Source organism: Sebastes fasciatus, chromosome 1, assembly GCF_043250625.1.
Source record: "Sebastes fasciatus isolate fSebFas1 chromosome 1, fSebFas1.pri, whole genome shotgun sequence".
NCBI lineage: Eukaryota > Metazoa > Chordata > Actinopteri > Perciformes > Sebastidae > Sebastes > Sebastes fasciatus.
Genome location: NC_133795.1, coordinates 26,768,672 through 26,782,684, shown reverse-complemented (window position 1 = coordinate 26,782,684; position 14,013 = coordinate 26,768,672). Strand labels below are relative to the sequence as shown.

The 14,013-nt window shown below is 40.6% G+C and overlaps 1 protein-coding gene across 3 annotated transcripts in view; it reads left to right on the top strand.

Annotated features, from left to right (window-relative positions):
• LOC141770587 (synaptotagmin-2-like) overlaps positions 1-14,013 on the top strand; it is a 34,927-nt gene that overhangs the window by 14,984 nt on the left and 5,930 nt on the right. Inside the window, exons 1-5 of one of the 3 annotated variants that reach the window (XM_074640291.1) lie at positions 2,120-2,290; positions 7,937-8,174; positions 8,277-8,434; positions 10,416-10,541; positions 11,638-11,805. In XM_074640291.1, the coding sequence (XP_074496392.1) occupies positions 7,961-8,174; positions 8,277-8,434; positions 10,416-10,541; positions 11,638-11,805 (666 nt within the window). In that variant the 5' untranslated portion in view covers positions 2,120-2,290; positions 7,937-7,960. Of the gene's footprint in view, positions 1-2,119; positions 2,291-7,936; positions 8,175-8,276; positions 8,435-10,406; positions 10,542-11,637; positions 11,806-14,013 lie in introns of those variants that run through there. The other 2 variants (XM_074640273.1, XM_074640282.1) reach the window with 2 other exon arrangements.

Sequence of the window (14,013 nt, the reverse complement as noted above, 5' to 3'; positions counted from 1 at the left end):
TCAGTTCTCCTACTGTATGTTCCACATCCTTCTCACTCCAATGACGTCCCCTCATACCCACGTCAATCTACCATTATGTAGCTCGCAAGTTGATGGCAAGGTCACACGACTCGCTCCTAGAATGAAAAGGTTTAGAAAATGATAAAATGATGAAAGTTGCAGGAAATTAATTTTATACGTAAAAGCAGGTGAGTCATCCATTCCAGCGGTAATAAAGCAAAAGATCATGGCCATCTTGAACAGGGTTTTTATTCTATTTTCCTTTTTCCTCAACAACATAACTTTGTAATCCATTCAGTGTGAAATACCAAATACTGAAGTGTGAATGTCGTCCATTTTTATACCCCCCCCCCCAAAAAAAACAAAACAAAAACAAAACAAAACAAAAAAACAAAGACAAATATTTCAAAACAAATAAAGAATAAAATTAAAACATAAATAAATAAAAATAATAAATAAAAAGCTAAACGAAGAGCAGAATTATCAAGTAAACCACAGTATGGGTAAAATAATAATAACAATAATACACATATACAGATTTATTATCAAACATACATAAACAATCAGCAAAAAAAGATAATAATTTAAACATAAATACACATAGTCACACAGACAAGAAGAGGTACATATTAGTTGCAGTTGTCTATAGTCAATCTATTTTGTAATTTGGTTTAAATGAGAATCAGTTACAGAAGAGTATGGTTTTCATATATGTCAGAACTGGCTGCCAAGTCTTATCAAAATTTACCTGTAGAGCCAATCTTGAACAGTTTTGTACAAAGTCACAGCTAAATGTTCTATTTTTTAAAAAGAGTCATCTTTAACTTTTGCTAGGAGATGAAAACTGATTTGGTGGAAAAACGTGGAAGACAAATATCTCAGGGCATAACTTTGCAGTACATTGGTGTAGAAAAAAATTATGCTCTGTGATGTGATGCAGCACTTTTATGTGAGATTCCTGCCCCCCTCTGGCAGGAGGAGCTCATTGCAGTGCAACCTGAAGTGGAGACTGGAGGCTCCTGACAGCTGCTGGCTGAACATGAGCACACAGAGAGGTATTTCCCCAAGGAGAGTGAGGAGGGGAAGAGTGTTTGAGGAGAAAGCCGGGGAAAAAGATTGAATACTGTAATGGAAAAGGGCTCATATATGTACAGAAGTATACATGTGGGACATTTGTATGTATTTGTTGATTTGAAACCAGTTTATCATGCAGCATGTATAACGCCAGGCTGTGAGGACCCAGATTTTCCTTCTCAAGACTTTTATCTCTCTCTCTCTATGCGTGCCTAGACTTCTTGTTCACACATCTGTTGTTTTATGATGTAATGGTTTTAAATCGACGCTGTGGGCTGCTGCATTCTTTGTTTGTATTGTAACTGGAGAGTCTGCTCTGCAATCTGCTCACTTCCAATCATCATTGACGAGCCTCCAGAGGGATCAGTGAAAGGCAGACAAGTTGACCTAATCATTCTTGGTTTCAGTTGTTCGCCCTGAAAGGGTTTAACAAGGGAGGGTCTCTCCAGGGGGTTACATCGCACTTCTGAGATCAATTGTAGGGATCCAATTAATTGTACGAGCTCAGTGTGATACTATTTGGAGCTGATGTGGTATAAAGTCAGCACGCCCTTAATAGTTCGTCAGCCGTCCTACTACCCACCTTGCTTGTTGTCCATCTCTGATCAGTGCAAGCTGTGGCTTTGTTCACACACACACACACACACACACACACACACACACGCACACTCACGCACTCACTCACACACACACACACACACACACACACACACACACACACACACACACACACACACACACACACACACACACACACACAGACCAAAGCTTGTGCATATTGATCTTTTACAACTGCCCTCCGACGCTAGACCAAAGAGTGGCATGCTGCAATCAGCTGTGTGAGCAGCATCACAAATGAGGTTGGGGAGAGCAAGCAAGAGAGAGAGAGAGAGAGAGAGAGAGAGATGGAGAATGGGGTAAAGAGGCTGTGTGCATGAGTACATTGAGGGAGAGAGACAGAGAGGGAGTAGGGAGGAGTGTGATGGGAGGGTGGAAAATGGGGGAGATGGTGTGCATTGGAAGAGGAGGAGGAGGAGGAGGAGGAGGAGAAGGAGGGGTGTAGTGCTGCAGTGGAGAGAGAAGTGAGAGGAGACTGCAGTCTCTGCTTATGGGAGAGATCAGACTATGTTACCACAGCTCTGAGGGGCCGTATAGCTAGCTGTAGTTATTGATATTGGATGGGCCACATCACGAGGGGGAACACCACATCCGACCGGTGAGTTTTCTTTTGGAGATCTTTTTTTAAATTAGGGTGTAGCTATGTGACGTGAATACAATGAAAACCAGTAGAAGATGGCTATCTTAGAGGACCTTCCTCTGCGTTTTCTAACTAAGTGAGTCATGATAAACTATGACTGTTACTGTACACTGTGCCTGTATTCTCTGCACATGAACATCTTTGTGAATCAGGATGTGTCAGAGCCTTTTTGTGCGTGTGTGTGTGCGTGTTTGTGCGTGTGTGTGTGTGTGTGTGTGTGTGTGGCTGAGTGATGCTGGCCAGTGGTGAGCTGCAGAAATCAACGGCAGATAAGGACTGAGTGCTGATGGCACAGAGGTAAACACCAGGCTTAAACAAGAAGGGGGGGATGTGATTTTGGTGTATTTTGCATTCAGCCACTATCCTCATCACTGGTCATGTGAATGCCAACAGATATGCTAAGTTGTGGAAGTTAAAGTGCTGAGTTAGTCCTGATTTGGATCAGGAATTATGCTGAATGTCGTGTTTCTTCCAGCTGCGGACGTGTTTTGTTAGAGGTGATTAGAGGTGACGGTTTCTTGTACAGACACAAAGTGATATTTTTCGGAGGGGGACCCGTGTTGCAGCTAAAACTTTAAACATAATCATCATTCATCATAGCAGAGAAGAGCAGAGCAGTCGGCACTCATATCATGCTCCGTGCTCGCCGCCAGGCAGTGACTTGACGCTGGCCTAGAGCCAATTGGCTATTTGATTGGCTGGTCACCTCGGCTATAGGCAGGTTTGTGGGCAATTCTGGATAGCTGACAGACACTATCAGGATTGCTTAGCAACAATAATCTGCCGGCCCACAGCACACGGGCCTCTACTGTACTGTATATGTGAACGATTTGACCACGAATCCTACCTCACGACGACAGAAAAGAGTCCACGCTAAGATACACATGTTGGAATGCAACACTTATCGATCTGTGGCCTGCGAGTCAATGAAGATGAGGTTACATCACGATTGTGTTTGCCAGACATTGACAGAGAAGCCTGCTGGTTCACTTTCATGTTGTGATACAGAAATCCTCACACGCTTATTTAGACAGAAATGTCTCTACAGTTAAAGACTCTCTGTATATCACTCTAATTTGACACTTAAATGTATGTGTGTGTTTGCGTCTGTGAAACCCTACACTCAGTTGTTGTCCTTACTCATTTTAAACGGCGGATTGAAATCATCTGTCATTTAAACTGAGACAGATAATTTTCTTTTAGTGCTTTTAGACGGAGACGAAACAAAAATCCTCTGGATAGCAATGAGCATTTGAGAGCAGTGATGATACACACACATATACTCCCACATACTCAGACACACTATTTGTTTTATCTTTTATTCATGCTGAATGTTTTGTTCATTTTTATTTGATGTTTCATTCTCTCTTTTTATGTTATAAGCCGATTTACCTCCACACAGTACTTGCTCAACAGTGGTTTTAAACTACTAAGGATTTTTTAAAAAGAGGGAATCACATAATTCTCTCCCTGTGTTTCCTTGAAAATGTATTAATTACTTCGCCCCGAGGCAAAACAAACATGGAGAGACTTTACAGCTGCAAACAAGTAAACGGTTGTCAAGTTGCCAATTATTCTTTAGCATTATGTTGAGCTGGTGGGGGATAAAGTCAGCGTCCAAATCACAGCGTTCAGTGCTGAAAATGAGACCAGTCTGTCACACGAGACTGTGAACTCCCAGAAATGTATCATACTGCAGCAAAAATATTCTTGCTGATAGAATCTAAACCACTAAACTGTTTTGTTCCCAATGTCCTTGTTAGTGTATTATTACTGTCTGCTTTAAGTAATCTAATAAATGACCAGAAAGAGAAAACAAATATTTTTTTCTTCACAAAATTATAATGCACTGTCTCTAATTTAATCCAAAGTGAAAACAAACAGCAAGCCTCATTTACACCAGAGCATCAACACATCCACACATGCTAATAGCATTCTGGTGTCACTCTGCAAAGAGAAAATAAATAATATAATGCTCACTTGAGGCTGAGAGGTAAATTGATTTTTTCAGCCGTTTAGTGATGGATTGAATTTCCAGAGGGTAAGAAAAGGTGAAGCATTGTGAAGAGACACTTGTTATTCTCTGAATGTGGTGAAACCGATTTGAATTGCATCTTCATTATTTTTTTTGAGCATTACAGTTTAGTTTATTCCTCTTTAAGGCTCCAACTGATGATTCATCTGCGACCAATTTAATTGATTAAATGTTTGATCTGTAAAATGTCGTAAAATTGTGAATGATGCCCAAGATGGTGTCATCAAATGTCATATTTTGTCTGACCAGCAATCAAAAACCTAAAGATATTTTATTTACAATCACAGAAAAGTAGCACATCCTCACAACTGAGATGCTGGAACCAGTTTGAGTGTTTGAAATGTTTGCTTGAAAAATGACTTAAAAGATAAATCTTAAAAGATGAAAATAAAATAACAATAATAATTCATTTTCAAGCAATCATCTTATTGATTAGTCAGCTCATTATTTCAGCTCTGTTTCTTTTATTGTATTATATTAAGTATTCAAATATTGTTTCCTTTTTTTGATGCAATACAATTACATATCAGCGATTAAATATCAAATCAACATGAGTATTTTTTTTTATATGCATACTTGTTTCATTCACAGACTCCACACCACCTTTTTCTTATTTACGATCACGAAGAGGTAAAGACTGTCTATCCCAGTATGCATTTGGTTTATGGCAGGAAACAGGACCTATAGTCAAACACATAAACAGACAAAAACTTGTTTAAATCCATGTAACATGTAGGGAGAACATGTTAACTCCACATGTCGTCTTTCTTGCTGAGAGTTAGACGGGAAGATCGATTCCACTCTCATGTCCGTGCGGTAAATGTGAAGCTTCCGCCAGGAGCCAGTTAGCGCAGCGTAGCATAAAGACTGGAAACAGCTAGCCTGGCTCTGTCTAACCGTAACAAAAAAAAAAACACCTCCACCAGTCGGGTCTCCTATAAATTAAATCCCAGGAGATTTTGTTAGCTTTGGACAGCCCAGCTTTTTCCAGTCTTTCCGTCTCCTGGCTGTAGCTTCATATTTAACAGACAGAAATGAAACTGGATGTATCGATCTTCTCTATTATTCCTTTAACAACTGAGCTGCCATCTACCTGTAACGATCTCTCTGTCTCCCTACTTGTTTCTTTGTCTCCTTCAGTTCTGATAGATCACTGTGTTCAGAGGGGAGCTATAATCACCTCAGTCTCTGCTCATTCTTCACACAGACAGTAAAGTCTCACATCATCAGCATAATGTGTGTTTCATCTCAACATTCATGGCTTTTATGTGCTATGAGATTTATCAGATGAGGATTTGTGCTCAATAATGTAACTGGATTCAGTTTAATCTTTCACTGACAATGAACAATGTTGATTGTGATGACTCCCAGACTGTCTGTTTCTACATCCCTCCATCTTTCACAGAGCTGAGCGGCTTCATAGCAGCTCCTGATCTCATCATCTCTCAAACAACTGGGATTATCATTATCCATTAGTCACTTATTAAAGGAGCAACGACATATCTCGAACAAACAGTAAAAGCTTTTAAGTAGGGCTGCAACAAAACGTTTTTTTTGTTCGATTAGACATATTTGCTTGGAGAAATAATTCAATAACATTTTGGGAAATATGTTATTTGCTTTCGTTCACATCACTCTCATGTGTGTGCTTTAAGTACGAAACTGGAGCCAGGTTACAATCAGCTTAGCCTAGCATAAAAACTATAGACGGGGAAATCAGCGCGTTCTCACTCCCAACTTGTCAAATACGGCAGCTTGGTCAGTGGACCTACACATCAAACTATGACGCTCTACGTACCCTATAGCGTCAGTTTTCACATGCAGGGCTGCTTCTAGTGGCCGTAATAATTATAGTATGACGGGAGTAAAGGAGGAAGTCAGGTGACATAGAATAAAGAGTGACAAAGTCCGCGTAGGGAGGAGGTTGAGGTGGACGGACAGGTCAAACAAACACAGGACTTTCACCCAGTAGACCACTGTTCATGTACTGTGTGAAACTAAAAGTCAACATTGAGTTATTTTATGTTATGTACGTAAGTTAACTTATGTAACGTAGCCTACTTAAAGGTTTTCTATACCATGTCTAGAGCATTAATATAGCAGCAAACAACTATTGTTTATGTAAAGATATTGAGGAGTAATGTCTACCTGAGCAGAGAATGAAGTTACTCTCCTTCTGTGTGTGTTGTAATCCAAGCTTCTCTGTGCTTTGTTGCAGTGCGTGCCTTTTAGTGCATGTTGGTGGATATGAGCATGCCCCACTGGCTAGCTCATGGGTGCCGCTCTGCACTGCTCTCATACGATGGTTATGATGCTGGCTCATACGACACCATGTTTAGAGCCATGCGGAGGCAATAGAAATGCTCCCAATCTTGCATTTAGCACCTTTAACTGACATCAAGTATGTAACGTACACTACTTAACTTACGTACCGAACTTAAAAACAAAGGTCCACAATCTTTTCCTGAACCCAATCAATAGTTTTGTTTGAATTCTCGTTGACCGTGTAACCGTCGCTAAAGGAGTACCCAGTGCATTAAAAGGTGACGCCAAGGGGTCCGGACCAAGCGTTCATATGTGACGAGATGGGAGTGAGAATGTGTTGGGGAAATAGTTGGCTTGCTTCACTCCAAAGGTGTGTTCAGACCGTAAACTAAACAAATTTTACCTGTGCAGTCTGTGTTGATTTGTCCCAAACAGCCAATGTGTCAACCATCCAGACATGAGCTGTGAGCTGAGCTAGCTAGTAACGGACGCAATAACAGGGTGTGTGTTTGTGGGACACTGATTCCAGTTCTTCCTGTTATTTCCCTCCAGACTCTCCTTTTTCCTTTAATCTCTGTTTGCATATGAAATAGATGCATAAAGCTCTGGGGTTACCTGTTTGTCAAAACATTTTCAACTCGGGCGGATGCATCTTCGCTTCAGTTTCCCATATCAAATCACACTCACACACGTCTATGTATGCAATCGTGCCACCTCTGAAATTCGCCTTGCATTTTGTCTGAACGCACCTTAACAGCTCAACACTGTGTCTTTCTGGAGTCTTGTAGGCACGATGAGGTTGCCAGGCAACCAGGGCCTATTGAGACGCTACACAGATGGATAAACTGCTGTTCATCGAGAAATAGATATAGCACGTAACTCCCACTAAAACCCTGAATTGTCTTTTTCACATTTCAGTTCATGTAATTATGAAACAAAAAATATACAGTGTGTTAAATAGTGAGCTTTAGAGATGCTGTTGGGCCTATTTTTTCGGAGAACCACCCTATTTCCACTCTTTATGCTAAGCTAAGCTAATCACATGAGAACATGTATCACATTTTGAATCTAACTCTTGGAGAGAAAGCATTTTTCGTAATTAAAATATATTAAACAATGAATGAATTGTCCAAATTGTTAGATAATAAACTTCTGTAACAATAAGCCTGAGGAGAAAGTATATCCTGAAAGTCTTTTAATCCAAATTAATTCACTTTGTTCCATATCTCACCGCTGAGGTCAAGACACTAGAGATTTTTGGCGTATCTTATCTTCCCTTTCTGTCTGATCTGTGTGTGTCTCAGGGACGCTGCACCTAGTCTTTGACAATGAAGTTCAACTTGTTCAGAAGGCCACAGGCCGTGGCGGCCGCCGAGCCCACCGGTGCCACCACCGCGACCATGGCTCCCACCCCGGCGTTCAGTGCCGCCGTTACCACCTCGGTGCCGGACACCTCTGGCTCCAACAACACCGAGATCAGCAAGAACGACATGTTTGAGGAGATCAAGAGCAAATTCTTGAATGAAATTGATAAAATCCCATGTAAGTAGTGATGCTGCAGTGCTGAGATTCAAAATGCTCTTAATTTGACAAAAAGTTACACGTTAATCTCAATTATCGCTCTGTTGTCTTTGAAACTGACAGTGCCTCCATGGGCTCTGATCGCCATCGCCGTGGTGGCCGCGTTGCTCATCCTCACCTGCTGCCTCTGCATAATCAAAAAATGCTGCTGCAAGAAGAAGAAGAACAAGAAAGGGAAGAAGGGCAAGGATGGCTTCAACATGAAGAACATGCAGGGCGAGGTATGACGCCGTGTGCTTCCTACATGCTGAAAAAGTCAGGGTAACGGGATGTTCTGGGTGATGTTTTGCATCTTCTCTTCTACAACAATTTATCATTCAAGTTTTTATTGTTATTCATGCCATTTATTGCTGCGTTTTGATTCATTTAAACATGTCTCTAGCTAACCAAATTTGATCTTTTACCAGCAGCTTTTGTAGCCCAGGCTGTAGAGGACACAAGGAGAGCTCTCTTCCCCTCCATTTATTAGATGTTGTTGTTGTGGTAAATGTGTGACGTATTCCATTGTGGCCCCCGTGGTGAGAAATGACACACTTTGTAACGGGGGTGGCAAAGAATAATGAGCATCATGAATGGCAAAGATTCTTCTGGCAAGTCGTAAAGTACAAAAAGCTGCATTTTTTATAATTAAAGATGATGGATGAAGGCATGTGACCTGCAGGAATATTGGGAGATCTCGGAAGCAAAGTAGAGTAAATCAGAGGATAAATGTTGGAAAAGCCAGTGATTCATTTGAGAATTAATCAACTAACATCACCATAGATTGCCCTGAGCTCCAGTGACAGTTAATTAAAGCTATCAATCACATGTGTCCACGATGTGAATTTATCGTCTCCTAACCGAAAACAAGAGTGTCATTTCTCACCATAATTGTGGTGGTGGTGGTGTTGACTGCCTCTCTTTTTTGTAGTGTGTTTGGTGTCTTGTGAGTTGAATCTCTTCCTCTCTCTGCTCTCCTCCTTTTTTTCTCCCCGCTTTGTGTCTGTCTTGTGTGTGCCTCGTGTTTCTTGACTGTGGTGGACTCCCGCTCTACGGTAGGTGGATAGCTCACGTTGACGCTCTCTGGCCCCCCGGGGCGGAGGGGGGTTTCATGGAATGAAAAGTCGTAGCTTCCTTTGCAACTCCTTTTTAATTTTTTTTGTTATGACAGCTTGAGAATGTAACAATGGAAAGCTATGATGTGCTCCATAAACCCCAAGAGAGGAGAGTCTAACCATCTAACGCATTGTTCCCTGGGACAATGTAACTGTAACTCACGCCAATATGGAAAGTATTGGACTAAGAGATGATATGCAAGACACTATTAATCTGTGCATGTGGTAAAGGGCATGGTTGGTTGTTTGGGAGACATGGAAACGGTGATGATAAAACTGCATGAAGAGCCAAATACTCAAAGCAAATCTGTCCTTTGTCATCGTAACGTTTGAGGAGGAGGTAGGATGTAGAGACACTGGATGACCTGAAAAAAAAAAAAAAATGTTAAAAGTCAAGGTCGCCTTGGCAATGAGGCTTTAATTTAACTCCAATAATAACACTGCAGCAATAAGTCTATACATTATTCAAATAGCTGGCTGTGCCCTTCAATCCTGAAACATTTATTGTAATAATGGTGAGCCGCTGGATTTTTTATCTTGAAATATGATAGTTGTGAAAGCAGTAGGTTATTTGAAAGCCAGCTCCTTGCACTGAATATTATGTCTTATTTGCCTTTTATCATTTTAGTATGCATTGCACTCGCTGTTGTGAGCTAGTTCCTTCGGGGTCTTTATTCAAACATTCAGTGAAAAGAGCTATGCTAATATCCGATTTCATTGGAAAGCTGTTGCACCCCTCTTAGTGGAACTAGCATGCAAAGCCTCCTCTGACTCTGGCTGTCACTGTACTGCACAAGCATGTTGAAGGAATTGCCCAAATGATCCAAAAAAACACTGAGAGGACAAGGTGTGCAGGAGTACAAACATGTATTTATGTGTTAGCAATAGAGATTTCTCACCTTGTAAATGATGGTTATTATCACCGGTTGCTGTGCAGGTAAGCAGTAACCGAAAACATGTATCTCCCACGTAAAAAAAAACTCCTGGAGCTCCAGTTGTCTGTGGCATGCTGGCTGTCATAGGGAGCCCTGTTAGTCCGACCCCCGATCACCCTGACCTTTAACGCCCTGTTGTGTCTTGTGTTACCTTCGCGCCACAGATACACCAGGACGACGACGAGGACGACGAGGGAGAGACTGGACTCACTGAGGAGGAGAAAGAGGAGGAAGAGAAAGAAGAGGAGAAGCTGGGGAAGCTGCAATATTCTATAGATTATGACTTTGAAGCTGGAAAGGTCCGGGGTTTTCACTTGTAGATACATTACACACATTGTCAAGCTAAGAAATAATAGTCTTTTTGAAGCATTATGAACAATTTTAGATGTGATTGAGTGTTACACATTTTGATATCCTATCTATAAGAAATTGTCCAGTATTTTAAGGAATAGTTCCACATTTTGGAAATACGTTGATCATATTTCTTGCTGACAGAAAAAAGATTGATACCACTATCATGCCTGAATATAAAGGAGCATAAAGACTGGAAGCAGGGGGAAACAGTTAGCCTAGCACTGTACAAGGATAAAAAAAATCCATTTACTGTATATGTATTAATAAGTGAGCTTTACAGGTAGTCAGATTTTGTTACCCTCAGACGGAAACAGGCTGGCTGTTTCCCCTTATCGTTATTCTAAGTTAACTGGCTAACATATTGAACGGACAGATATGAGTGGTAATGATCTTGTCATCTAACTCTCGGTGAGAAAGTGAAAAAGCACATTTCCCAAAATGTCAAACTGCTCCTTTAAGGTCCTGACATTGAACATTTCTAGACAGCTTCCTTGTAAAACCACAGCAGAGCAACATATTGATCGACTTTGAAAAACTAGATAAGCATTAAATAGTTTTGCAATAATTCTGGCTAAGGCAACACTTTTGTCAAATATTCAGTAACTTTATCATTATTACTGTAACGCTTTCAGGAGCATGTGGACACAGTGGTAGTAAATGATGAATTAATGAGACTCTGGGCAATGAATCAAAGAGGTAATTCCTTAAATTAGGGAATTAGGAAACATTAAACAGAGCAGAGACTAGAATATAATGTGTACTTTAAATGCATCTGTTCTGTTTTTTCCCTTATGTAATTTTGTTGTACAGAAAAATCACAGTGTGACAGTTTTGTGACATTGAAGAAAACCCTCTGACATTTCTAACGTCTCCAGTCGGGCAAGAAGTTTGTCAAGATTGATTGCATGGGTTAAGTTGTCAGATGATATTTATAAGCAATCTCTGCAGCAGCGACCTTGACACAAATGAAAAACTCTGACAAACTATGAATTTTTGCCTGATAAAAAGTTCTGTTTCCTGTCCTTTGCATCCTGCACACAGCTCACAGTTGGCATCCTTCAAGCTGCGGACCTCATATCCATGGACTCAGGTGGAACCTCCGATCCTTACGTTAAAGTCCAGCTCCTACCTGAAAAGAAGAAGAAGTATGACACCAAAGTCCACAAGAAAACACTCAACCCCGTCTTCAATGAGACATTTATATTCAAGGTAAGTCTCGGTGATAAAATATGTCTTCTGTTGGAGAAGCTGGTGCGGAGGAGGCGTCCGCCTGCTTTCCAGTCTGTACTGCTGTAATATGAATCAATGCAGCTGTAAACAGGAAGAGAGAACGTTTATGGACAATAGTGAGGAAGTTTGGCATTTTATATAAAATGAGCTGCACAAATAATTCTCCTGACACTCTGCCAGCGTTTCCCTTATAGCAGTGGTTCCCAGCCTGGGCAACTCGGTCTCACTCCCAACTCGTCAAATACCGCCGATTGGTCAGTGCCACTTTGTATCGGAATCCGACGCACAAAGGCACCCTTTAGCGACAGTATGTGCCGAACCGGGCTTTCACCTAACTCTAATGTAACTCATGTAAACCCACCCGCGGTGTTATTCGACGGTCGGAGCAAGTGACGTAGTACTTATAGCGTGAGAGGTGGATGTGTCAAACAAACACAAGACTTTCAACCAGGAGACCGATGTTTGTGTCCCATGTGAAACTAAAAGTAACGTTGACTTATTTTGTCACGTCAGTTGTTGACGTCACATGACTAGCTAGTATCGTCAGTCCCGTGAGTAACATGAGTCGCTAGTCAGTGAAGTTAACGTCAACTACGACCGTTTCCTAACCCTATAAGTGGTTGTATTGCCTAAACCTAACTTCCTGTGAAAACAGAAGTTTATTTTGAAAAGACATATAACGAGAGTATATTGACACGCCGTCCCTGGTCTGTCCAAAAGTAACACAAGAGGGGCACCCCGTACGTCGGCTTCAGGGTATGCCGATGGGCACTGACCAAGCGGTGGTATTTGACGAGTTGGGAGTGAGAATGTGTTGGCCTGAAAGTACGCAGTTAAAACAACCGGAGCTAATAGAACAATGGCCAAGTGTCAGGGAGGGAGAAGAAAACACTTAATTTGTCAAAAAAGAAGACTATTAAGTATATATGATTGTTAAAAATACAAAAAATAATAATACAGACAGAGAATTGCATTAAAAGTTCCCTAAAAATAACAGAAAAACTCATCTCTGATGCAACATTCACAGGAAATACTCTTCCAGCAGTTACTATTAGGATCAGCTTATCAGTTGTTCTGTACTGTTATTGTTATGCATTGAATATAATATGAAATATCCATAAAATGTCACTTAGTAAGGGGTCGTCAGTTTACTCAATGATAGAAAAGGGGTCCCTTAAAGGGGAACACCACCTAAATTAAGAGTTCCAATATGTTATTTCCATGGCCGAGGAAAGTTCAATCAATTTTTGTGAATATGTAAGTCTCAAACTTGTGATGTCATAGGGTATCAAGTCTGGAGCTGCTCCATAGATAATGAATGGGAGACTGATTTTGTGGACTCACGTAATGTTTGTTTTGTTTTTTATACCCAAATGAGCTTTATTTTTTTATAGTGTTGTCAGTTATGAAAGAGAAAATGTCCCCATATATTGAGATTCCCCTGGGTGCTCTCAGTGTCATCTATAACATCTCTCCCCATTCATTGTCTATGGAGCAGCTCCACACTTTATACTTGATGACATCATAAGTTTGAGTTTTGTTCATGTTTATTAATATTTTTTGTGTGCATTTTGAAAATGGGCGTAGTTCCCCTTTAAGGAAAGATGTTGTGGACCAGTGCCTTACAGTGTGTTTCTCAGGATGTGTGTTCTCACTGATCAGTGCAGCCTACAGTACTGTACATGCTGCTCTTTTCCTGTCTTGGCTAATAAAGCCCGCAGAGACTTTACAACTGTCTCTGAGCCTCGCTGGAAGCTCTGCCTGACTGCAAATTTGCAGCAACAAAAAACCCCAAAACATCTTATTTCCCAGACAGAGCTGAGGAGATGTTCATCGCCACATTTAGTGTGAATGTTTATTCAAGTTACTTCTTACTTTTTTAACTTAAAAGGAGCATATCTAATTATCTTCATATTCATTTAAGACAGTTACATTCAGCCAGAGCATCTTCTTTAATATTTTTCTTGCATTTTTTTAATCAGAGAAAATATCATGTAATTCAATTCAATGTATGTTATTGGATGATATGTGTCCTTACATACAGGGTATATTTTCTCTCATACATTGCATTTAATTTCAACTTTGTTTCGTCTATTTCTTGGTCTCCAAGGTTTCCGTAGTAGCTAAAAAAACACCATGAACGTGTATTAATAATATAGCTAAACTATTCCAGTCAACACGGATTAC